Here is a 27,957-nt window from a genome sequence, read left to right as displayed (position 1 = left end):
AGCTTCTGTGGTGCTCTTTAAGCCTGGTACAGATTGACCTCCCCGTCTGTCCAATGTAGCAAGACTTGCTTCTTCATCGTTTTGCGTTTACAAATTTACGGAGCTGTCAACTGGAACCTTTCCACATACAAAGAATATCGTCTACATATCTGTACCAATACACAACTTGTTTTACCAGTGGTTCTCTCTTAAGGAAGTCAGTCTCCCACCTGTCCATGAACATTTCTACTAGTAAGGAGGATAAAGGTGAGCCCATTGCCAGACTAGGACAGATAAAGGTGCGACTATAGTTCTGTTAAATAAAACAGATTTTGCAAGCGAAGTAGAGGATTTTTTCCAGGCAGTGCAACTACAAACACTACAGAGAAACCCAACACTTAGTTACAATGATCAGGCTAAGCAGGTAGTAAACAAGTGCTCCAACATCTTTTCTGAATATGCCTGTAAGAGCATGCTGGAAATGAACCCTAGGGCACGACAACTGTATAGTTTGCTGAAGCTCCAGTCCGTCCTGTAGTATCTGCAATACAAGCTCCGGTACACAAGACTGCCAGGAGAATCAATGCCATCTTGAAGAAGAAACTGAACTTCAAAGGGAAATATAGCAATAAGAATTGTTTGGATTTTTGTTAACAAGTCAACATATGTTAAAGTTCCAACAAATGCAAAATTAGTCTCTCTTGATGTGCATAGCTTGTTCACATGTATTCCAGTGAAAGACTATGTATATATTGTGTCGCAATCATTGTATTCATTCAACATACACCCAGAGCAGCTGAGCGTTGCTAGTGGAGTGGAATGTTGTTTAAATCAAAATTACGTCTAGTTTCAAGGGAGATATTACAATCAAGCAATGGTCTGGCAATGACTCATCTTTATCCCCCTTATTAGCAGAAACGTTCAGGAATAAGTGAGAGACCTATTTTCTTAAGAGAGAACCACTGGTAAAACATGTGTATTGGTACAGCTACGTAGATGATATTCTTTGTGTGTGGAAAGGTTCCAATAGACAACTCCATAAAAATTTGTGGAAAATATGAACCAGAGGCACACTAACATAATAAAAGTCAAACAAATGGCTCTAAGCACTATGCGACTTAACTTCTGAGGTCATCAGTCGCCTAGAACTTAGAACTAATTAAACCTAACTAACCTAAGGACATCACACACATCCATGCCCGAGGCACGATTCGAACCTGCGACCGTAGCGGCCGCTCGGTTCCAGACTGTAGCGCCCAGAACGGCACGGCCACTTCGGCCGGCCATAAAAGTCAGCATGGAGTTGGGGAGAGGGGGGGGGGAAGGATAAATTTCCTGGACGTTAGCTTAAAGATAGAAGACAGTAAGCATAAATTTAAAATTTACCGAAAAGATTCCTTCACTGACACTTTCATCCCGGCTTCCTCCCAACATCTTACAGCCCACAAACATGCAGCATTCCATCACATGATCCACAGTCTCCATTCTATCCCCATGTCCCAAGAAGACTTTGACCAGGAACTTAACACAGTAAAAACAATAGCCACAAATAATTAATATGACCCCAACACCATTGATAAAATTTTAGAGAAAAAGATGAAGAAGCAAGACACGTCCCTACTGTCCCCAATGAAAAACACAGACCAACTGGAAAAGAAATGGTGCATATTACCTTTTGTAGGGAAACATCAAATAATATAAGTAACATCTTGAAGGCAAAGGGTTTCTCTGTGTTTTTCTATGTTCCTCAGGCAATAGGTAGTTTCTTTTTCAATGCAAAAGACAAACAACCAGCTGTCACCACATGCCGTGTCAGTCTTCCTACATTGGACAGACGGGGATGTAGGAAGACTGACACCATCCTAAGGACGAGTCACCAACAACAGTGTAACATCCCCTCGATTCATGGGACATTGGGTACAGGTTTGAAATTTAATCAGGAGACTGAAGAAACGTTAGATGGTCAGATATTTTATGTCATTACCTCTCTTTCCCTTGACAGCCTTTCTTTCTATAGTAATAATAATATCACTAATCTGCGTCTTCTTTTTTAGGATCGTCATACCTCTGCATGGTTCTTGTATGTAACAAACGGATCAACTCTTGGAATATGGTTGGACTTCCTCAGCAGCATTTTCGTTACAATCGTCACCTACAGTTTCCTCGTCCTTTCTGTAGGTGAGAGCCCTACTTAAATTATTATGTCGCAGGACATGTTTAACATCTCATGAGTTTAGTAAACAGGGTGTCCCAGGATGAACAGTCAATATTCAGGGATACGACAGGAATGATCATTCGAAGAGGAAAACTTCGGTAAACATGCATTAAGTTCTATGAGCACTTGTTCATCTTCGCAACTGTGAAACACTTCTCTTCTGCTGCATGATACGGCTGGTCGAAATTATGGTACACAATGAGAATCTTATTTGCAAAGAATTTAGAAGGTTGTGCTCTTAAAAATGAAAACAATAAATTTGTGTAATTGGGATTATCCTGGCCGGGATGTGTGTAGGATGTATTTGTGGCGTGAAACATACATTAGAGTGAAGTACAAAAATGTGTTTTTTTTTTTTTTGTTTTTCCTATTTTTAATTTTATAAAGTTAAACGACAATAGGTAGGAACTGTTAGCAATTACACTTAATATATTTACACTAGCACAAAAAATGAGACATACACAAAAGAGAATCACTGTGTTATTTTGTTTCATGAACGCTAGCAGGGCCATTAAACTCAAAACAGGTGGCACGTTTGATATTTCCTATCCCAATAGCAATATGAGGAACCGACAAATTCACTGTAACAACACTTTTGTTAATAAGACAAAAGTCTTTTTAATTTAATTTAAAAATTATTTTGTCCTTGTCCATAGAGTCTAGAACCATAAACCATAAATTTTGGTCATTTTTCAGTACCTTTTATATGGCGCAGAAATATTTGTACCTGTCGAATTCCTCTTTCATCTTTGAAATTTAGCAAAGATGTAATTTTCGTCACCTACGTGAACTGCATTCGTCATAACAATAGAATCTTGCGTAGATTCTTCAAAGGGATGGACATCATCAATGCTGTCGTCTGTCTTCAAAGAGATGTCGGAATCAGATTCAGTCTCGTCAATCTTTCCTCCCCTTCTTCTTCTCATTTTCTTTGCTTGCCACCGCTTTAGTCACAGGCGTAGCTTTATGGCTCTTCTGTTTTCGATATACTCCCTTTTAGCTTGGAAGCTTTTCGTTTCCAGCATTGTGTTTACTGTTGGAGGTGTGACCTACGTCTGATGTGTTGCAGGAAGACGGTACTAGCGATTCATTAGTGTGTGGCTGATGACTAGGCAGTAGGCAACAAAATATCACTTTTAGATATCAACTGTATCATATTTTGGAATCTAGGGAATCATATCCAAGAATTATATTGATTGCTTAGCAATAGATAGAGCACAATTTTCTGTGTACGTGACACAAATTCGGTAGGTACATAGTCATTATTTGAGTAAATGTGACCAATGTTTTAGAAACGTGAGCACATTTATTTTCAATTTGAAAGTGCTGATTTTCAAAATTAATTTTTACTTCCAATATGAATTTTCTAATGGAAAGAAATTATGACTATCTACTGCTAACTAAAGGCAGATTAACAGTAGGAACCTTGCAGCCCATTAATGAATACAATCCGTTTAAAAAAATCACGTAAAATCAGTACCGAATTTACATAGGATTATGGTCAGAACACCTTGTTTAGTACATGAGCAAAATATAATGTATTCAGTTGCGTTGAAGGCGAAGAACTGTTGTACGCCATTCCTTGCAAAGTTACTGTCATTGTCAATTCTGTGACACGATGGAGTAGACAGTGGTACGAAAGATTGCTGTTCGATTTTTCATCAGTTTTCATTAGTTTATCGCGGTTACTTTCTTTTTTTGTTCAACTGTACAACACCTCGGGTGAAAAATTAAACCACTCATAAACTAGTAGATCTGATTACTGTATTGCTTGAGAAAGGACGAAGTTCTTTTCGTTATAGTTCCTTCTAAATGTCGCAAATCAACTCCCGAATCATGTTGAAATAAATTTCGTCTCCCATGTGCGTTTCGTATCTGTTTCAATAAAATCGATACAATAAAATAAATTTCAGGCTGGTGCAAAGTTATTCCTATAGGCTATAACGATGGGATCATTGAGTTTCGTGCATTCCTGGAGATAACATTCTACGTTCACTCTGAGTCCCTGAACAGGTCCAACGGAATCGATGTATATGAATTTATCAATTTCTTAGTGGTCGCCACTTAATCCCTTTGCAAGAACCTGTTGCTTGTCGATTTTTTCAAGACATATCTGCTTACTGTAGTATCTTCGAAAGTTGACGATGATGAACAGTGTGTGTAGGTAGTATTCACCCGGCAAGGAGGCATTGTCTGCCTGAGCACCCAGTCTGCGAGCAGCTCATCACTAGAAGCCAGATGGCTATCCTACTTAGATGCCAGGAGTTTCTCTAACTGGAGTTCAATGACCAGTTTGTACGTTGCGGCTCCCACTCTCTCCTTCCTTTCATTCAGTCGTTTCTGCTACGCTTGTAAGTCACTTTGGACTCTGAAATGGACTGCACGTACGATTGTGATGCTGCTCGCCAACGTTCACCTCGCTATGCATGCATATTTCGCTGCCGTCTTCTCAGGAGCTCTGCCTCAAATACGTCTTTCACCTATCGAGACTAGTGTTCCAGCTCCGTCCATTACAACGTTGAAGGAATTTTAAAATCAGATCGCCTTTTTTTACTGATTTCCCTAGTACTGTTCACTCGACTGCAAAATGCATCAATTCTAGCAGTTCTACTTCATGTTCCACTAACCATTTTCTACTTTTGCAATGTTTTTCACCATATTTTTCTCTGTTTTGTTCCTTATGAATTAAATTGTTAATTTAGATGTTTACATAGTTTTTAACTTGTTTCTGTAGCATCATATTTCACTTGCTTCTAGTTTCAACTTTTTCTATTTCTGCTCACTATCCGTAAAGAACTATCAAATTGCACTCCTATTTACGTTATAATTTTAACAAATTACAGCTTTACTTCACAGTCCCACCAGAAGTCATGAGAGTTGACTTCTGTTCACCCCCAATATATCTGATATATAACTTCAAATACGTCCTGCTGTGAATCAATTTTTTCACTCTACTGATGTGCTCTAATTCCAGTTCTCATACTCCGCTCTTTTTTTGTCTTCACACTTCATTCATTTGTTTCTTGATGACTCAAAATGTCCTCTCTTGTCTTCCGCGAAGTATGAAATCATTTTATAAGATAGTGTTTTCGTCATTCCCCAAGTTTGTCTCTTGTGTGACTGGGTGCATAAATACGTATACGAGGTGTTAACTAATAGGTGGGAAATCTCTGGGGAATGAATAGAGGACTTAAAGAGAAGCATTTAGGTTCACATAAACATATGTTCATTCTTTTCTCAGTTGCAGACAATTTTTGTTGTTGCATGTTTGCTTCGTTTCTGTGTATTTGTTTGCAAACTTCCAGCTTGGATCTAGAGTTATCTTTTTCTTTTCAGAGTTATCTTCTGATGACTAAATGAAATGTTCAAAGCGTCTACCATTAGCTCCAACACAAGCTCCTAAAGGCCGTATCACTGGCTGTCTTACTCACTCGAGTATTCTAGCTGCTGCTGTATGTGTTGCAATCCTTATTCGAGAAGGTGGCGAAGAAAGTCAACATTCGCAATTGCAGTTTTGCACTCCAAGGAAGAACAATTTTAAATCATCGTTTCCCAGATAGAAGCGATAGGTCGTGGGGAAGCAACAGCTTGATTTCCTCTTGACCTCAGTACACTGGATTTTTATTTTTGGGAACATAGTGTTGAGACGTAGGACTTACTGTAAGCAGGAAAGGTGTGGACGGGGCCTAATCAGTTACCGTTGGTTGCACAGAAAACACATACACTTTGTTTTTTTAAAAAACAAAACTCTGTACAATCATTTTTAAAATATTTTACTACACTGGCGGCTGAAAGCCTTATTAGAAGAACTGTAAGTTATTGTCGGCTGAAGGTCACAAGCAATGTTACACTCAATCAACGGCTGAAGGCCTGATTAAGAATGTTCAAAATTATTCGTCGGCTGAAGGCCAGTAGCAGTTTCATAAATACACAACGGCTGGAGGCCTGAATTACCAATAAGGTGGACAATTACGCGTTAAAAATACCAAAAACCCTTTTGAAAATATTAATAACTGTAACAAGTTATAGTGACGGCTGAAACTATTTGTCGGCTAAAAGCCACAAGCAATGCTACAAACAACTAACGGCTGATGGCCAGCAGCGATTTGAGAATACACAACGGCTGAAGGCCTGAATTGCAAATAAGGTGGACAATTACACCTTAAAAATACTAAATTAATTTCTAATAATTTTAATAACTTTTAACAAGCTATAGTGACGACTGAAGGCCTCACTAAAAGAGGACTGAAAATTATTTGTCAGCTGAAGGCCACAAGAAATGTTACAAACAATTAATGGCTGAACGCCTGATTAAGAAAGGATTCAAAATCATTGGAGGCTGAAGGCCACAAGCAATTTTCAGAATACTCAATGGCTGAAGGCCTGAATTACACATAAGGAAGGCAGTTGCATGTTAAAATACTAAAACCTTTTTAAAACAATCTTAACGAACTGTAACAGGCTATAGTGACGGCTGCACGCCTTAGTAAGAGAAAATTGAAAATAATTTTTCGGCTGAAGGCCACAAGCAGTGTTACAAACAATTGACGGCTGAAGGCCGGAATTACAAGTGAGGAAGGCAATAACATGTTAAAACAGGGTAAATTTAAACAATTATGACAACTTGTCCAAATAAGACGGAGTGATCGACAGACAGTGCTCCCTGGATCGACCTGAGGAAGATGACTTCAGCTGTGTAGGCGGTGAGACAGGCAGCCAAGAGTTGTACTCACGTAACAGGATGGCAACTCACACTAGGGGTAACTTAAGCGCCGACCGACCGACTAACCAATCCGCCTAACGTCCGATCACCGGTACAACGATGGAATATTTTTAGGCAAGGTCGAAGAGACGGACAGCACCACATCTTCAGAAACACACATCATGCCGAAGGAAACACTAGAACCAAGGCAGACCTCCCAAAAATATATGCACAGTACAAATCCAGAGGCTGTCGAACTACAGGCCATGTCAGACAGGATCAAGGTTCACTGCCGTAAAAGTACGCTAACCTCCAGGGCAGGTAACTGGGGCGTTAGCGGCTACAAGGTAGAAAATACCGCTGGTTGCACTTCACTAATGAAAATAATATTAAATCCAAACTAACATCAAGGAGTAGAACGCGGCTAATAGCTTCCGCCAACATGACAGACTCCACCTGTTGAGGTGGGTCTCACCGACCACGGGAGCAGCGACACGCAGACAACAGCGAGATCTCAAACAGTGGAGGTTCACTCAACTTCAAACGTCCTGGGTTCGATCGTCAGCTACAGCCCCTCGGACTGACAGTGCCTGCACGCCACCAGCAGTCCCGGCCTGCCTTAGCGCTGCAGACCTCCTCGCTGCACCGTCCAAAGCCAAACTGCCTGACACACACGACGACCCTGAATACTAGCTGTGGCACCAAAGATAGTACCACAGTATTGGCTATCGATAACTGCTGCTGTTGCCACTCGCAGACAAACAATACCAGTAACTGAGTGTCACCATTAACACACGAAGGAATCGAGGCGCCACTATCGCTATTACATGATGTCAAGTTATGAACGGCAACAAGGCGAGTCACACACGGCTCAAGTGTATAGACAATCTCTTGCGAATGTTGATATTCTTCACCAGCGTGTTCAAGAACTATTTCAGCAGATACAGCAGCAACTGCAATATGGAAGTGAGTAAGGCAATCAACGATGAGGCATTTAGAAGGTTGTGTTAGAGCTAATGGTAGACATTTTGAGCATTTCATTTAGCCATCAGAAGATAACATTTGAAAAGCAAAAATTATCTGTAAAACCAAACTGGAAATCTGCAAAAAAGAATAAAGAAACAGAGCAAACATTTGACACGAAAATGTGTCTGTAACTAAGAAAATAAAAAAGAAATGACCATATAAACATTTGATCAATTTTGCATCTTTTTAAGACCTCTGACCATTTCGTAGGAGTTTCCCACATATCATTCAACCAACTTTCAGTGAAACGTTGTATGTCTACTACTTACAGAGATATTAATTCGCAGGCTCATTCGGTGGTTCTGGTGTGGGTCTGGCAATTTCGCAGTCTCTGATTCTGACTGGTATGCTTCAATATGGAATTATGCAAATGACTGAAGTGGTCAGCCAGATGACATCAGTGGAGAGAGTCCTTGAGTACACCAAGATCCCTTCTGAACCTGCTTTGGAGTCTTTACCAGGTGAGGAAACGACGGTGAAAGTGATTTAATTGCTACTGTGGTGAGACAGGTGCATGTACACATCTCTTAGTTCAGCATGTAAAGTCAGAATGTAGAAGACGTCTTGCGTGTTACACAAGGTGAGTCCACGATGATACTACAAATTTTCAGGGACAATGGAGAAGGGTAAACGTATCAATCTGAGGTAAGGAATCGTGCTCTGGAAACGACCGAGCAGAAAATTATAGGCTAAAATCGTTCTGATACCGCTGACAGTCAACCTTTTCTGCTGCAAGAGCTTCGGTTTCCATATCCTGGGAGGAGGCAGTCTGGATAAAAACATGGGCTCTAAAATACATACGCTGAGATCTGAGAGCACTTTCTCCGTAGGATAGAGATATTTGGCAGTAGCAAATTAGCACTGCTGCTTATAGCTGCTAAGGTATGAGCTTCAGACCCTATATTTCCTGGTCATTTTCTTCTTCTTCTGGTCCATTCTATCTCCTCCCAAAATACTGAAAGATCTTGGAGTAAAAGAGGTCCACTGTCAGAGCTATCAGAACGATTTTCACATAAAATTTTCAGCTCTGTCGTTTTCTGACCAGGGTCCCTTACCTCAAATTGGTACATTTACCCTTCTCCATCATCCCTGAAAGTTTGTAACATCATCGTGTAATCACCCTGTAGGTACTCTCGCTCTCTCTCTCTCTCTCTCTCTCTCTCTCTCTCTCTCTCTCTCTCTCTCTCTTTCTCTCTCTCCATCTACTAACGTCGATTCTGGAACCAGTAACTATCTAAAATTGCTTTGATATTCAGTTCACTTAACGAAACGTCACACTCAATATAAACACACAAATTCCGGCTGCATTCTTTCCAATTAATTAGCACTGTAATTTCTTATATTGCATGCAGTTTTCCTTAAATTATAAATGTGTTGTGAAATATTGTGTGTTTTTCATGTAAACATGGGATATTCCCAATAAATAAAGCTCAGTTAAATAGTTGTGGTCCGGTGTTTCATAAAATATTACAGTTTAAATTATTCTACACAGTATTAAACAGCCAAATAGTAATTATGAACCAAACAAGTAGCTCCAAGTTTGCGGAGTAGATGACGTGCTGGGACAAAAATCTTAAACACTATTTCAAAAATTTTATTTATTTTACTGGATACCCAAACTTTTAATTTCAAATCACAGTTAATGACATTTATTGAACTCTAGTCAAAGCTTTCTTTTACTTGCAGAACCATGACAGTTTAAATTTATATTTACGCAGGGCCTTGCATTAAACCTAAACCTCAAAAAAATTAAATAACTCTACAGTAGATTAAAACATCTGTCTGAAAACTTTCAAAGCTTTCATGTCTTTAGGTAAAATTTACAATAAAGAAAACAAACATTCGCAATTATCAAAACATTAAGTTACTTGAAAGATAAACAATGCAATTGCACGTAGACCAATCCCTTTTACAATAAGTGGACACCAACATGGCGTTACGAAAACTACACCGTTTATGTGGCGGGTTAATTTTAAACTGGCCAGTCGGGTGGCACCACTCGCACATTTCTACCTCTATGGTTGTTACTTTGACTTTACATCAACACAGTTTCCTGATTAACACAAAAATAATCAGCGACGTGAATAAAATATCTTTTCCCGTAATAACACCAGATTTTGGCGTAGTTACCGGATTTAAAGACAAGGCTTTTAATTTGCTCAGAAATGTTACTTAATTGGAGAAGGAGCTAGACATGTTAATTACCAAACCAAACGACAATTTAAAATATTAAAACAAACACAACACCTCAATTGGCGCATGTTAAAGCAAGGATTTAGATGACCAAAATATTTACTTAATAAGAAAAGATGCTAGGCATCCTTAGCCCGTTGCAAGCTAACCGCGCTGCGCTCACCACAACAAATAAATGTATCCGAAAGCTATCTCCGGAGCGGTACCTTCGATGGGAAGTACACAGCTTCTGCTTTGCCGAAAGTGCGATCCACTCGTGGATCGGAGCCAAACAAACACGCGCCACTTGTAAACATACTCCACTCGCCTTGGTAGGACCCAGCCGGCACATGCAACTGTCTGTCCACAGAGGACAACACTCACAGCAGCCCTGTGTACGGCTAATTGCTCTATGGCTCCACCTCTTATCGACGGGAGGAAGCGCTCAATCTGCCGTCTCTGTCTCTCTCTCTCTCTCTCTCTCTCTCTCTCTCTCTCTCTCTCTCCACCTCTCTCACACAGTCTGTCCCCGTCTCCTTCCCCTGTTTGTTTGTCTTCTTTCTAACGCCACATTGCGCCCTTTTTTGACTAGCTGCTCCAGAGTTACTCATCCGAGCTGCGATTTATCGCGAGATATCGAACCCCGATTAAAGCTAGAGCACGGTCGACCGCGCCACGGCTCAAGGTGCACTGCATACTAGCAATGGAGCATACACTGATAAGCCGTACGCTGTACCCCGCCTGATGGTGTTGTGGGCGCGTGACGCGGTATCAAAACTTTGTTAGCACAGCAGACACGGACGGGGGATCACCCTAGCGATGATATGGGCTGCAAATGGGGAAATCCATTGAGATAGGCGACGTTAACAAAGGGCATATTATTATTACGCAGAGCCTTTGAACGAATTCCTCGAAAATGGTGAAGATGGTAGAATTTTCACGTGCTACTGTCGTGAACATCTGCGCAATGAGGTAAAAATCGCTAAATGGTTGTACGTCCACGACTCTTCACAGAACGTGGGGTTCGGAGGCTTGTCTGCACTGCAAAGTACGATAGATGGTGATCTATGGCATATCTGCCGAAAGAGCACGATTTTGGTTCACGCATGTGTTTCGGAGCACACCGTTCAACTTACGTTGTTGATCACAGAGCTCCTGAGCAGACCACGCCGACGTATTTACAAGTTGACCCGACGATATCGTCAGTTACGACTGCAGTGGGCACGAGACCATCGAGATTCGAACGTCGATCGATGTAAACGTGGCGGCTCTTCTGCTACACTTGATTGCAGGTCGTCTCTACAAACGCCGCCACCGAGGTGAACGGCGGCTCGAAACGTGCAGCGCGCCACGGACGCAGACTGGTGAGAGCATTGTTATGTTAGTGGAGACTTTCTTCCGCTCTTGCGTTAGACGTATGGTAGTAATCGAGGGCATACTGACAACTGCGAACCACCTGCATCCCTTCATGCTGATACAGGGATTAGTGATCACAAGGTCGTTGTAGCTAGGCTCAATACCGTTTCTTCCAAATCCACCAGAAACAAACAAAAAAAAATTATTTAAAAAAGCGGATTAAGTGTCACTAGAAGCCTTCCTAAGAGACAATCTCCATTCCTTCCGAACTGACTATGCAAATGTAGACGAGATGTGGCTCAAATTCAAAGATATAGTAGCAACAGCCATTGAGAGATTGATACCTCATAAATTGGTAAGAGATGGAACTGATCCCCCATGGTACACAAAACAGGTCCGAACACTGTTGCACAGGCAACGGAAAAAGCATGCGAAGTTCAGAAGAACGCGAAATCACGAAGATTGGCTAAAATTTACAGACGCGCGAAATTTGCCACGGACTTCAATGCGAGATGCCTTTAACAGGTTCCACAACGAAACATTGTCTCGAAATTTCGTAGAAAATCCGAAGAAATTCTGGTCGTATGTAAAGTACACAAGCGGCAAGACGCAGTCAATACCTTCGCGGCGCAGTGCCGATGGTACTGTTACCGACGACCGGGGGCCGAACCGCACAATAACCCTGAAAGAGTGGTTCGGTGTGGGGCGGTGGAGGGGTGAAGTGGACTGCGGTAGTCGTCGTGGGGTTGTGGACCACTGCTGCTGCGGAGCCTCTCCGTCGTTTCTAGGCCCCCGGTTAACATACAATACAATACAATACAACCTCCTTCATGAATGGTATAGGTGTACATTTTAGTTATTTGTTTCATGTCCTGACAACATGGAGACAAGCGTAGGGATTTCCACACACCCTGTCTCCTCTGCTGTCTTATCAACATACGAAGTCTCTCATATCTCTCATCGACCTTAACGTTCTGGTCTGAACATGACAGAAACACTCGTTCCGATGAAAGTACTTCTGTGCAACTCAGTCACTCAACCGCTTTCTCGACGTCCTTTTTAGAATCAGGAATGCGATTCTGGAATGACCTCCATCGTTACATCAAAGAACTGAATATCTCCAGCTTTAACGACCGTTAATGACATGTCTATAACGCAACGATAATGCCTACTTTTGTTCCTGTACGGAATCATTACCTAACTGAATCCTTGTTTCCAACCCTTCTCATTCCCAGTATTCTTATCTGGTGCAATGTACCTTAATTTTTCTTCCTGAGAATTTTGTATATCTTATAAATCATTCTGTACGCTTATAAGTACTTTTTGAATCTTCCGCTACCACCATCACTATCATCACTATTATTATTATTATTATTAGTGACAGCGGCAGTAGTAGTAGAAGTGCTGTTAGTGTTAACTTTTGTTAATTCTAAGTGAGAACTGTTTAATGATGTACTCTCTACACACATTGTGATCATTTTATTACTGTTTGCTCTATTGAAATTATTGTTAATTCTTAAGCAACTGTAATATAAAAATATTATGTACGTGGGAAGTCCTGGTTCGATGTAAGAGAGAGCCTGAAGGCCCTGACCTGATCACGTTACATAAACAAATAAGACAAGACGGCAGAGAAATTATGCAGAGTTATTTTTTCCACTGTGTACAAGCTCTAGAGATTGATCGATGAGAGGATACAGAACAAAAAAGATCTAATGAACTTACGTCCGGAAATGCATAGGTTACATGACAGAGACCATTTATTCAGTAATATTTTGTTACAGAGACTGCAGTCTAATAAGCGCTGTACCATGCAGTCACAGTTACAGTGCGCATGGTTTCCTCTTGGAGGGTGGTACTGTTCTTCATACGTCATCCACTGGTGCCCTCTCCTACCATAGTATTTGGTAATGTTGTATCCGAGTCACTTCTCTTGTTGACTCGCCTTGTAGTGGATGTGACACAGCGTTGTACACAATGAGAGCTTGTCGACATGGTCTTCACTTACGGAAAGGCAAATGGCAACGGGCGGTGGGCTGCAAGTTTGTATCAGGAGACCTATCCCCGCCGACAACAACCTCAGCAACAATGTTTCGCCGTTGTCTGAGACAGGGTCGTTTCAGTAAGCAGCAAATCATGAAGAACGTACCCGAAATGTTCGTGCACCAAATTGCTCTGAGCACTATGGGACTTAACATCTGAGGTCATCAGTCCCCTCGAACTTAGAACTACTTAAACCTAACTAACCTAAGGACATCACACACATCCATGCCCGAGGCAGCGTGGTTCCAGACTGAACCGCCTAGAACCGCTCGGCCACCGTGGCCGGCTCGGGCACCAGACTTGGAGGAAAATGTGATTAACATTGCGGAAGGCGAGCGCCGTGTCAGTACCAGGCAGTTGGCCCGCCAGTACAGGGTAAGCCAAACGACCGTGTGGAACATTCTCCATGACAATTATTACTTAATAGCGACAGACTTTCAACATCAGGAGCAGTTTTGTCACTGGTTTCTTCACCAGGCAACCACGATTCCGGGATTTGTGTCATCCATTTGATTCACAGACGAGGCCATAATTACGCGGAATGGTATATTCAACTTTCGTAACAGTCATCTGTGGGATAGTATGCAGAACCCTAATGGTATGGTGACAGCGAATCATCACCTTCGTTTCAGCTGGAATGTGTGGGCCGGGACAATTGGCGATCGTAGTTTGGAACCAGTGTTCTTTGCACGTCGCGTAACAGCCCGGAACTATCGGCGTTTCTTACCGGTGACTTTTCCTCTCCTGCTGGAAGAACTGCCATTGATGATTCGAAGGGTTATATAGCCACTACATATGGTAGTCTAGTCCACATCGCCGTTAACGTCCGGATGCATCTCAATCGTGTCTTGCCTGGTCGGTGCATCGGACAAGGGGGCCCAGTTCCATGACCTGCTCGTTCACCGGATCTGAACCCGTAAGATTTCTGATCATGGGGCCATCTTAAAAGTATCATGCATGCAGAGCGTATTCCAAATACTGGAGCAGCGTATTCATGTTGCCCTTAACACTGTTCGAATGCAGCCTGGTAGATATGAACGTGTGAGACAGAACATGTTAAGGCGCGTACATGCATGAGTTGCACGTGGAAACCATTTTCAAACACGTACTGTAACTGTGACTGCATGCTATAGTACGTATTAGACCGCAGATTGAATTAACGGTCTGCAGCATGGAAACCATGCCTTTCCGGATACAAGGCCATTAGATCTTTTTTGTTCCGTATCCTCCCTAGAGTTTGTACACGGTGGAAAAAGTCACCCTGTAGAATGAGTACAAAGAACTGACATGGAAAAGAAATAACTAAACATTATACACCATCAAAAATGGTGAATTCTAAAAAGATAGCAATGCAGAATTTCTGTGAGTGCTTGATTCGTGTTTCCTGCTGAGTTACCGGTTCCCTCAGCAGTCGGAAAACAAGCTTCATTACAAAAACTCTGACCACATCTTATAACAGTTCCCTTTTGACAAGGGATGTATAAGGGAAGATTAGACAGTACCGCTGAATCGTTGACAAGATCAATACAGACGGTAAACAAATTATATTCCGACACACATCTGTCAGGGTCACAAACGCTACTGTCCATTACACTTTGAAATATTTAGTTTGATTTTTGTTCCCTCAAAACTTACTCTCTTTGGATGACAATAATTAATCTGAGGTTTGATAATAAACTGAATTTCACAGGCACTGCCTTAAGAATGGCACCGTGCACGATCTAGCTTAAGGCAGTTGCATTTCGATTATAGCTGTGATTCTACAAATACAGGACACATGTATCAATTTGCTGCTTTTATTTCTTGGCTGCGGTGACTTACGATCACAGTCAACACTCAGACAGTTAAAAATGTAACGAATCTAAGTGCCCTGATGTTATGTAATTCATGCATAAAATTGCTTTCACAATTCCAAGCAGTTTCGAATGACTACCGGAAACGAATGAACATACTGAACGTAACGTCTCACAGCTCTGTCTACCTCTCTCTACCATTAATTTGCTTGTTTCAGACAGGAAACCACCTGCCTCATGGCCACAGCGGGGACAGGTCGTCTTCCAGAAGATGTATCTCAAATACAGCCCAACAGATCCACCAGTTCTCAGGAACCTCAATTTCACGATTCACCCTACCCATAAGGTTTTGCTATACGTTCTTAATCACATCAGAAATGGTCGTGTGTATGTCTTTACGTAGCTTCTACATCTTCCATATCTGTCTAGGTTGGCATCGTCGGTCGAACAGGCGCAGGGAAGTCGTCCCTTATCTCCGCTCTCTTCCGGCTGGCCCCTATAGAGGGAGCCATTCTGATTGACGATGTGGACACCAGCACCTTGGGACTGCACGACTTGCGGAAACACATCTCCATTATACCACAGGAACCTGTGCTCTTCTCAGAGACTCTCCGCTTCAACCTTGACCCGTTTTCGGAGTTTGAAGATGGAAAACTTTGGGATGTGCTTGAAGAGGTGAGGCCCTATATGTAAATTTACTGAACATGTCTAATGTATATTCATGCAAATGTCAATGACATAATGCTTTGATTATATTCTGCAACCGAAAGTCTTGAAGCATTGGTTGGACCACGTTAGGGAAGAAAATCAGTCTGGGCTAACTCAAAGCAACCATTACTCAAACAGTTATTTGCAGGAGTTTACAGAGACCATTGAACACAAAAATATGCGTGGCCAGCCAAGTACACAGAAAAATGGTGCAAGGGAAAGATACTGGACTCGTATTCTGTAGGACGATAGTTCAAATCCCGGTCGAGCTATCCAGTTTAAGGTTTTCTACGGTTCCCCTAAATTAATGAATGACAACACCAGGACGTTTTTTTTTAAGAGGGCCTGCCGTTATGCTTCCCCATCCTTCCACACTTGGAGCTTCGTCTCCAATGACCTTGACGTCGAGCCAACGGTAAACCAAATCACCCTTCTCTTTCTTCAGTTAAGCATTTGAACCACTCCTTTCTTAAATATGATTCAAGTGTTTGAAGTCTTAGTGCTCCTCGATCGATTTGCAGGTTTTCGCAATTCTTGAAGAGAGCACCTAGAAAGAATAGATTCACGTTATATTTATCTACAGTTAGCACACCCTGAGTAATATTTGTGAAATAAAGTAATACCAATAACAATATGCCAAGATGTACACGGTGATTATAGTTAAACTTTCAAACAGCTGTAGAAAAACACCAATTGTCAGAAAGACATCAAATTGCAACGGAATATTATCGGAGAAGGGGGAGAACGTATGTCAGAAGAGAAATAAATAGGTACAAAATGTAGCAATAGATGGCGCTGTATACATCATAATTTAATAGTGGTCGACTACAAATGCCTAAGGTGTACGTTTGAAGTTAAACAAACTGAACTACACAGTGTGCATGGGTGTGCAGGTGTGACACTGTTAGTTACGTAAGCCCATCCACCACGGCAAGGTCATATCACATAGGATGGAAAAAATCGGTTTTTAATTGTCCTGAGGCTAAAAACCGCATAAAAAGCATCAATCAAAATCAAATCGACGCGAAACATGTTCAATATGCCGTCCACCGTTCTCTGCAACAAGTTGAAATCGAGAAACAGTATGTTCCATAACTGATCGAAGTGTTTCCAGGGGTCACGTTCAGAATGTGGAGTGCAATGCGTGCCTTCAATCCAGCTAAGTTTGCAGTCGGATCAAAGAACACAACATCTTTCAGATAGCCCCACACTCAGAAATTATACGGATTAAGATCAGGAGATCGGGACTGCCAACCTGTAGGGCAATGGCGACTGATAATTCTAGCGTTTCCGAAATGGCGCTTCATCAGCGGATTAACGGGATTTGCAATGTGTGGAGATGTGCCATCTTGCATAAAAATGATCCCATCCACACATCCACGCTATTGGACAGTTGGAATGACGTGTCTGCGTAAAAGACACTCATAGCGCTTACCAGTGACGGTACAGGTAACAGGACCGCAAGCACCTGTCTCTTCGAAAAAATATAGCCCTATGATAAATGATGCTGAAAACCCGCACCACACAGGGACCGATTAAGGTTGAAGTGGTACTGGTTGATGTGCGTATGGATTTTCCGTTGCCCATATTCGACAATTCTGTGTATTGACATATCCTATCAGATGTAAGTGGGCTTTGGCTTCATTTGTCCACAAAATCTTCCACGGCAAGAAATTCTAAAGGTCTCTCTTGCTGGCAGGTCAACAGGAAGCAAGTCGTGCACTAGGGTAATTTTTAATGGATAGCAAAGAAGGATGTTTCGTAGGAATTTACACACCGTGCTTGCGGGTATGTCCAATGTTCGGGGAATTCTCCGTGCACTCCACGTTCGCTCACCACCACTCGTCTCCTCCTGCCTTGCTATGGCCACTACTTCCACTGACATCGAATCAATACGTTTTCTCCCACTGCAAGGTTGCACATCAAAAGAACCCGTCTTTTCGAATTTCCGAATCATTTTCTCCAGACCCATGCCAGTCATCGGACCAACGCCTTTCTTCAAACCCTTCAGTGTCCGGAACTTCTGCAGAGCAACGTGTGCACAGTTACCATTCTTCTAATACAGCTTTACAAGCAGAGCGCTATACTGCATTGAGACAGTCATGGCGAACGTCGCAGACGCGAAGGAGGAAAAGCGGTGTACCCGGCGTGTTTATACAAACTTCAATGGATCGTGCGCACGACAGGTGTTTTCAGAATGGTTCAAATGGATCTAAGCTCCATGGGACTTAACTTCTGAGGTCATCAGTCCCCTAGAACTTAGAACTACTTAAACCTAACTAACCTAAGGACATCACACACATCCATGCCCGAAGCAAGATTCGAACCTGAGACCGTAGCGGTCGCGCGGTACCAGACTGTAGCGCCTAGAAACGCTCGGCCACCTCGGCGGCCCAGGTGTTTTCATTTACGAATTCTGACACACTGATCAATTTTCACACTATTTTTTTCCTTCTGCCACACGTTTTCCTCCTTCTCCGATAATATTCCGTTGCGATTTGGCGTCGTTCTGACCGGTGGTGTTATTTCTGCAGCGTTCTGGAAGTTTAACTTTAATTATATTCACGCTGTATACAAATCACTTTGAAAATCTGGAATAGTGTATACAGGGAATATATTAGTGTATTAAAATTCTGTATTCGTTCCCATAAAAAAGATGGCGAAGGCCTAGAGTAGCATTTAAGGCGTGAATAATAGTTTTTAATGCAAATAACAACAAACGGCGTTCTAAAAACACTGAAACAATTCAGAAACTTGTGACTCGTCTCCTGTGCTAAAGAAACTAAAAAGCTTGTTTTTCAAAGTAGGACAATGGGGCACAGTAATGTCGACAAGGAACCCAAGGTACTGGGTGTCTGTGTTGTCGTCATCATTTCATCTTCATTCAGCAAAATGACGAGACTGGTAAGTGAAAAGAATGGGCATTTGTACGAACGCTGATAACCACGCTGTTGAGTGCTCCACAAACTAAACTCATATCATCATTATCATCATCATCAAAGAAGATAGCACAAAAAACTTGTTTGATACACTGAAAGACTTTGCTACAGATAACTGGAATTATAATCCCGCTCCCATAATTAACTTCCAAATGGAAAATATAAATCGTAGGAAGCTATATAAGACAGGTGAACGAAATAAGGCTATACTAAGGTTTGAAACTGTTTGTAGAGGCCATAAATGTTTCATGCTGCCACTTGGGTTTAACTTTCTGCTTGTAAAAAGTTACTAATTCAGTAACACTTAATCGACCTATGCTGGAAGTATAACGTAATTTTGATATGATAACTGTAATAAGGCAACGCGCAGTGGCCTTATTGGAGACAAGGAACCACGGTGCTACCAACAAGGCAATATCATGTTACACGAATAATCGACTACCCGTAACGATTTAGACGTCGTTTAATTCATTTAATTCTCCATCAGAACTATATACCCATACAATACACTACTGGCCATTAAAATTGCTACACCACGAAGGTGACATGCTACAGACGCGAAATTTAACCGACAGGAAGAAGATGCTGTGATATGCAAATGATTAGCTTTTCAAAGCATTCACATAAGGCTGGCGCCGGTGTTGACACCTACAACGTGCTGACATGAGGAAAGTTTCCAACCGATTTCGCATACACAAACAGTAGTTGACCGGTGTTTCCTGATGAAACGTTGTTGTGATGCTTCGTGTAAGGAGGAGAAATGCGTACCATCACGTTTACGACTTTGATAAAGGTCGGCTTGTAGCCTATCGCGATTGCGGTTTATCGTATCGCGACATTGCTGCTCCCGTTGGTCGAGATCCAATGACTGTTAGCAGAATATGGGATCGGTGGGTTCAGGAGGGTAATACGGAACGCCGTGCTGGATCCCAACGGCCTCGTATCACTAGCAGTCAAGATGGCAGGCATCTTATCCGCATGGTTCAAAAATGGTTCAAATGGCTCTGAGCACTATGGGACTTAACATCTTAGGTCATCAGTCCCTTAGAACTTAGAACTACTTTAACCTAACTAACCTAAGAACATCACACACATCCATGTCCGAGGCAGGATTCGAACCTGCGACCGTAGCAGTCGCACGGTTCCAGACTGAAGGGCCTATAGCCGCTCGGCGACACCGGCCGGCTATCCGCATGGCTGTAACGGATCGTGCAGCCACGTCTCGATCCCTGAGTCAACAGATGGGGACGTTTGCAAGACAACAACCATCTGCACGAACAGTTCGACGTCGTTTGCAACAGCATGGACTATCAGCTCGGAGACCATGGCTGCGGTTACCCTTGACGCTGCATCACAAACAGGAACGCCTGCGATGGTGTACTCAACGACGAACCTGGGTGCACGAATGGCAAAACGTAATTTTTCCGAATGAATCCAGGTTCTGTTTACAGCATCATGATGGTCGCATCCGAGTTTGGCGAAATCGCGGTGAACGCACATTGGAAGCGTGTATTCGTCATCATCATATTGGCGTATCACCCGGCGTGATGGTATGGGGTGCCATTGGTTACACGTCTCGATCACCTCTTGTTCGCATTGACGGCACTTTGAACAGTGGACGTTACATTTCAGATGTGTTACGATCCGTGGTTCTACCCTTCATTCGATTCCTGCGAAACCCTACATTTTCAGCAGGATAATGCACGACCGCAAGTTGCAGGTCCTGTACGGGCCTTTCTGGATACAGAAAATGTTCGACTGCTGCCCTGGCCAGCCTCCAGATCTCTCACCAACTGAAAAAGTCTGGTCAATGGCGGCCGAGCAACTGGCTCGTCACAATACGCCAGTCACTACTCTTGAAGAACTGTGGTATCGTGTTGAAGCTGCATGGGCAGCTGTACCTGTACACGCCATCCAAGCTCTGTTTGACTCAATGCGCAGGCGTATCAAGGCCGTTATTATGGCCAGAGGTGGTTGTTCCGTGTACTGACTTCTCAGGATCAATGCACCCAAATTGCGTGAAAATGTAATCACATGTCAGTTCTAGTATAATATATTTGTCCAACGAATACCCGTTTATCATCTGCATTTCTTCTTGGTGTAGCAATTTTAATGGCCAGTAGTGTACTTGTAAGATACTGAATAGTTCTTGTACATAATTTCAGACTGAACATGAAATAATTTTCATACTTTGGGCAAATGAAACTATCTGAATTACACTGAAGCCCTATAGAAAATGGCATAGGCATGCTTGTTCAAATACAGAGATTTGTAAACAGGCAGGATACGGCGCTGCTGTCGGTAACGCCTATATGAGACAACAAGCGCCTGGCGCAGTTGTTAGACGGTCACTACTGCTACACTGGCACGTTATCAAGATTTAAGTGAGTCTTAACGTGGTGTTGTAGTTGGTGCACGAGCGATGGAACACAGCATCACCGAGGCAGCGATGAAGTGGGGATTTTCCCGTACGACGATTTCATGAGTGTACCGTGAATATCAGGAATCCGGTAAATTATCAAATCTCCGACATCGCTGCGGCCAGAAAAATGCCCTGCAAGAACGGGACCAGCGAAGAGTGAAGAGAATCGATCAACGTGACAGAAGTGCAACAATTCCGCGAATTGCTGCAGATTTCAATGCAGGGCCCAGCGTGTGAACCATTCAACGAAACATCATCGATATGGGCTCTCGGAGGCGAAGGCCCACTCGTTTACCTTGATGACTGCACGACACAAAGCTTTACTCCTCACCTGGGCTCGTCAACACCGACAGTAGACTGTTGATGACTGGAAACATGTTGCGTTGTCGGACGTGTCGTTTCAAATTGTATCGAGCGGATGGACATGTACGCATATGGAGACAACCTCATGAATCCATGGACACTGCATGTCAGCAGGGGACTGTTAAAGCTGGTGGAGGCTCTCTAACGGTGTGTGGCGTGTGCAGTTGGAATGATATGGGACCCCTGATAGGTCTAAATACGACTCTGACAGGTGATACGCAAGCATCCTGTCTGATCACCTGCATCCATTCATGTCCATTGTACATTCCGACCGACTTTGGCAATTCCAGCAGGAGAATGTGACACCTCACACGTCCAGACGTGCTGCAGAGTGGCTCCAGGAACACTCTTCTGAGTTTAAACACTTCCTCTAGCCTTCTACTTCCCAGACGTGAACACTGTTGATCATATCTGGGATGCCTTGCAACATGCTGTTCAGATGAGATCTCCACCACCTCGTACTCTTACGGGTTTATGGACAGCTCTGCAGGATTCGTGGGGTCAATTCCTTACAGCATTACTTCAGGCGTTAGTCGAGACCGTGCCACGTCGTGTTGCGGCACTTCTGCGTGCTCGCGGGGGCTCTGCACGATGTTATACAGGTTTGTCAGTTTCTTAGGCTCTTCAGTGTATTTTTTGTCAATCCAACAGACGAACATAAGCGTTTCACTGAAGACAAAGCATCTCATCAGTTACAAGATGCTCATCACGAACACACAAAATACTATGTCACAGACGAATTTCGTAGACTGGTGCTTTGAGAGGGATTTCTGGAAATTAGTTTTTGATCGGCATCGTCTTCTTTGCACCTGCAGACTTGCTCTTCACCAAGCAAGGGACTTCACAGCTTCCACGCTCTGGAAGTCAAGGCTTAAGGTCTGGATGTTTTTTGCTCCTTCATTTTAGGCGTGGACAGGACTCCTCTTAAAGAACTTTGGGGAGCATTTAAAGCAGAAGAATATGAGGAGTGAGGAGTCCCCACTTGCATTCGGTAACTGATGTGTCGCTGCAGTAGGTGTGGATGGCGGAGAGCTGTTGCCAGAAATGTCGGGCGAGATCTCGAACGAAGCTGAGGGAGCGAATGCAGTTTTCGAAATAATGTCTGGATTATATGCATATATCGCTGTTGCTTTGAACCCAGTAGTCATTGGTCTATCCCAAACACTAGAAAATATTTTCCAAAATGTAGCTGTGCTCTTTTAACGTTCTGGATGAGACACTTAGTACTTGTGCACTTTATCATTCCATTACGTCTCAAAGGATTTGAAGACTAGTTCATCTATCTGTTGCAATTCGTGGGTGGTAATATTCGAGAGGCTAAAAAGAGTAATGTTTTGTCTTTCCGCTGCAGGATCAGATCCAATGTCACCGTGTGAAGAAAACCCTTCAAAAACAAGTTATGTTTTATCGACATTCTTCTTGTACTGTGAAAAGTGGTCGAGCCGATATGTGAGAACGTCTTTGGTCATACTCCCCGTGGGCGTCAGCACAGCTTTGCTGCCAAGAAGAAGTTCTCTTCCCACTCTGGTCTCAGTCTCTGCCTCCTGAACAAAATGATGGGCGAAATGTAACGTGACAAATCGTCTCCACATATAACAACCATGGCATTCTCAGCGTGTTCTGAAGCTATCAAGAGCGTTCGTGTAGCTCCTTTTTGTGCGAGTACCAGTTGCTGGTGGTGCAATGTTGGTCTAAAACCTTTCTCATCGATATTGTATAGCAGATGAAGTTTATCAGCTATTCCGATTCGATCCATTAGTTGTTTTAGTTTGATAAAGTAGTCAGTCAGTTCGATTTCGAACCCTTCCGGTATTTAGATTTTGCGTCCTACAGCGTCCTATTCGTTGGTGACATTTTAGAAACAGTTCCATTCATTAGCGTCCTATTTTATTGGTATATTTTTGAAAGGGTTTGGAATTTTGTTCTCTGCACAGAAGGTGACACTGCGTTTGAAAATATTGATTGTGACAGGCATCCTACATGTGCCAGTCGAAAAATTCGGTGACAGAGTTCCCTCTCTTGCTCTATACATAGAGTACAATGTCATCCTGCCTTTCTTTCGGCTATTTAAGAAAAATAGTGTGGTTTCGAAGTGTCAGTCTGGGAATATGAAATTTTCTTGATACTTTCATCACCTACACGCAATCACAAGTTGCAAGTGAAGTTAACTCCGTCTGCTCTGTTGACCACTGGGCTCGCCTCTGTTGCACGTTGGCTGATTCAATGTTTACCACTAAAAAGAATAAAAAATGTTTATTAAAATATTGTATTATATCCCATTAATTAGGGTCAGTTTATAGTCCTTAGAAAACTTAAAATATGCGAAAAAAGACGTACTGAGACTACATGGATTCGACCAATTGACAACATAACCAGGAGCCAGCGGCTGCGGTGGTCTAGCGGTTCAGGCGATCAGTCCGGAACCGGGCGACTACTACGGTCGCAGGTTCGAATGCTGCCTCGGGCATGGATGTGTGTGATGTCCTTAGGTTAGTTAGGTTTAAGTGGTTCTAAGTTCTAGGGGACTGATGACCGCAGATGTTAAGTCCCATAGTGCTCAGAGCCATTTGAACCAGGAGCCAGCGAAGGAGGCTCATGGAATAGCATATTAATACTGTGAAAAAACTCTGAAATTCTGTAATTCCTACACAGTCTCAAGCAATTAACATACTGAGGAAGGTAAGACATGAAAGTAATTAACGCCATCAGAGTATGGCCTCATGACTTGATGTCTAAATGACTAAGTGTTAATACATTACACAGTGAATAGACAAACTGAATAATACAACTAGAACCTGTGATTCATCCAAGAAACTTTGCGACAGAAATTACAACGACGTGTAGGCCAGACTAATAAGTCAGCATATGATTACACTGAAATCTGCTAGAAGGAACAACCTCACGTTAGGCGACCAGAGATACTTCATAATCAAGTAGGTGCAGCCATTTAGAAGTTATCTAGCGTACTTTCACCACAGATGTACATTGGCTTGCCTGGCCTTACGTTGCCCACCTACCTTAGTCTACCTTACAATAAAATCTTCTCGGACTACTAAGAGCGTCACTGCAGAAGGTGGCCGTTGGTAAGCCAAGAAGATTTTGATTCATCGATAAACTTCGAAAACCTTCGCATACACACAGGGCGTAATATATGAGATAAACAACTACTGCATTAAAAGAAAGGACGAAAGGAGAAGATATACACTAAGTGTAGAAATGACACAATTACCACGGAGGATATCACCACATCGTTTCTCAGATACCTCTATTCGTAAATATTCTCCATGCACGTCTGCGTCTATATTTGCACAGACGTATTCGAGAAAAAGGAATGAGTAACTCAGTAACTGAGAAGGAAGTATTTCTAATTCATACACAGGGCGGGCCAGTCACCACAAATACTGTGATGAACCAAAACATTGAGATCATTGTCCACTGCGAGACTGAGTGCAGCCTGGTGGCACTATGGGCACATGGCACGGCAAGAAAAACACACTGAGGTGACAAAAGTCATGAGATACCGCGTAATATCTTGTCGAACCTGCTTTGACTGGAGGGGGTTGGGTTGGGTTGTCTGGGGAAGGAGACCAGATAGCGAGGTCATCGGTCTCATCGGATTAGCGAAGGATGGGGAATGAAGTGGGCCGTGCGCTTTCAAAGGAACCATCCCGGCATTTGCCTGGAGCGATTTAGGGAAATCACGGAAAACCTAAATCAGGATGGCCGGATTTGACTGGAGGAGTGTAGCAACTCGACTTGGCATGGACTCAACAAATCGTTGGAAGTCCCCAGTAGTCCTTAATTGAGAAGGCGTTGCCGATGCAAAATTTCGAGCCCGAACTGACCTCTCGATTAAGTCCCACAAATGTTCGATGGGATTCATATCGGACGATCAGGGTGCCAAATCATTCGCTGGTTTTGTCCAGAATGTTCTTCAGTGGCCCAGTGACGTGGCGCACTGACGTCCATACACATTCCATCGTTGTTTGCGAACTTCAAGAGCATGAATGCAAATGGTCTTCAAGTAGCCGAACATAATCATTTCCAGTCAATGATCTATTCAGTTGGACCAGAGGACCTACTCCATTCCACGCAAACACAGCCCACACCATTATTCAACCACCACCAGCTTGCACAGTGCCTTGCTCACAACTTGGGTCGATGGCTGCGTGTGGTGTGCGCCACATTCGAACCCTACCATCGGCTCTCACCAACTGAAATCGGACTCATCTGACCAAGCCACGGTTTTACAGTCGTCAAGGATCCAACCGACGTTGACACGAGCCCAGGAGAGGTGTTGCAAGAGATGTGCTGTTAGCAAAGACACTCGCGCCGTTCGTCAGCTGGCATAGAACGTTAACGCAAACTTTTTCCTTACTCTCCAAATGGAGCGTTCGTTGTTCGTCGCACATTGGTTACTGCGAATATTTCACGCAATATTGCTTGTCTGTTAACACTGAGAACTCTACGCCAACGCCGCTGCTCTCGGTAGTTAAGTGAAGGCCGTCGACAACTGCACTGTCTATGATGAGAGGTGATGCCTTAAATTTGATATTCTCGGTACGCCCTTGATACTGTCGATCTCGGAATATTGAATTCTCTACTATTTCCGAAGTGGAATTTCCCCTGGGTCTAGTTCCAACTACCATTCCGCGTTCGAACTCTGTTAATCCCAGTCGAGCTGCCATAATCACACAGTAAACCTTTTCACATGAGACACCTGAGTACAAATACAGCTCCGCCAATGCACTGCCCTATTATATGCCTGTAGACGTGAATATCGCTATCCACTGACTTCCGTCACCTTGACATATATACGCGTAGCAGAGACGAATGGGGAGACATCCTAGACCGCAAATGGAGAAAAGCAATTCGCATAAGCGATTTTGAAAAAGAGCGGAATTTCGTAACCTGGAACGAGTATCTCGGAAAAGACGAAGTTGGTCGGCTGTTCTCATGCTACTGTCATGAGAAACTACGTGCTATGGTTAAAGTACTGTGAAACCACGAAAGGATGACGAGGTCTCGGACGCACACATCTCAACACAGGTCGTGGAGGTCACAAGCTCGCACGCTCTTTGTGGCAGGACATGTAGCAATCTCTGGTTGATCTGCGGTCAGAGTGCAGTAAATACTACCATGGCGTCGTAATTATTTTTGAGGAGTGGGGGCTATCTTCAGTTTTTTGACTAGATGTTGAGGCTAGCCACGATTACCTCTTTTGTGCTAATCTCTTCACTCAGAGTAGGATTTACACCACACATACTCATATATTTATTGTGTATAACTTTCCAGCCTTTTCTTCCCACACAATTCAATCCTTCTAGAGGTCTCTTAAAGGTAGCTTTTCTATGACGTCTTAACACTTTTCCTACTTCTCCTAACCGATTTGCTCTGTTTCAACTTCTTCTGCTCAATTCTGCATGAAAGCCTCATTTCTTATCTGTTCAGTCAATTATAAGCATCCTTCAGTAATACCACATCTGAAACGCTTCGATTCACTTCTTTCCCGATTTTCCCACAGTCCACAATTCACTTCCATTCAAAGTCTCGCCCCAGACGTACATTCTCAGAGATTTCTGTCTCAGCTTAGCATCTATATTTCATACTAGTGAACTTCTTTTAATGAGGATTGTTTTCTCTGTCTGTAATGCCCTGCTTCTTATATCCTTCTTGTTTTATTTTGTTTCCAAGGTCTCAGAACTCAAATTCTTCTACCATATAGTGCCCACTTTAGATGCTAATTTTATCTCTAGTATCGTTCTGCTGTGTCTCAGTACATTAGATATTCTTTCGTTTTCTCTCGGTCACCATTCTGTGATATGTAAACTTTTCGTCTAATTCAACAGGTCTTGGATTTTTTCCATACTTTTACAGAGGACAGCAGTGTCATTAGGGGATCTTGTCACTGATATCTTTTCATCCCGAACTGTAGAACTATTAATATATATTTCTCAGGTTGTTCCATTTTATCCTATAATTTCACAGGTGGAGCTCAAGTCGAGCATACAGACACTGGACTTCCGGGTGACGGAAGGCGGCAGTAATTTCAGCGTGGGCCAGAGGCAGCTGGTGTGTCTGGCGAGGGCCATTCTCAGGAACAACAGGATCCTGGTGCTCGATGAAGCCACCGCAAACGTCGACCCAGAGTGAGTATTTACACCAAAAATACTTAAGCTTTCGCGGTCATAGTAAGAACTGTAAAGCCATAGCAACATTTTCCAAGTTTTCAAGTGGCA

The 27,957-nt window shown here is 42.8% G+C and overlaps 1 protein-coding gene across 1 annotated transcript in view; it reads left to right on the top strand.

Annotated features, from left to right (window-relative positions):
• The window catches only part of LOC124594008 (ATP-binding cassette sub-family C member 4-like), a 181,029-nt gene that overhangs the window by 132,426 nt on the left and 20,646 nt on the right, over positions 1-27,957 (top strand). The window contains exons 18-22 of the mRNA XM_047132360.1: positions 2,034-2,157; positions 8,210-8,383; positions 15,505-15,632; positions 15,716-15,961; positions 27,707-27,867. Coding sequence (XP_046988316.1) covers positions 2,034-2,157; positions 8,210-8,383; positions 15,505-15,632; positions 15,716-15,961; positions 27,707-27,867 — 833 coding nt within the window. The remainder of the gene's footprint in view (positions 1-2,033; positions 2,158-8,209; positions 8,384-15,504; positions 15,633-15,715; positions 15,962-27,706; positions 27,868-27,957) is intronic.

Source organism: Schistocerca americana, chromosome 2 (genome assembly GCF_021461395.2).
Source record: "Schistocerca americana isolate TAMUIC-IGC-003095 chromosome 2, iqSchAmer2.1, whole genome shotgun sequence".
Classification (NCBI taxonomy): Eukaryota; Metazoa; Arthropoda; class Insecta; order Orthoptera; family Acrididae; genus Schistocerca; species Schistocerca americana.
Note: the sequence above shows the minus strand (reverse complement) of the source record. Positions and strands in the feature narration are given on the sequence as shown.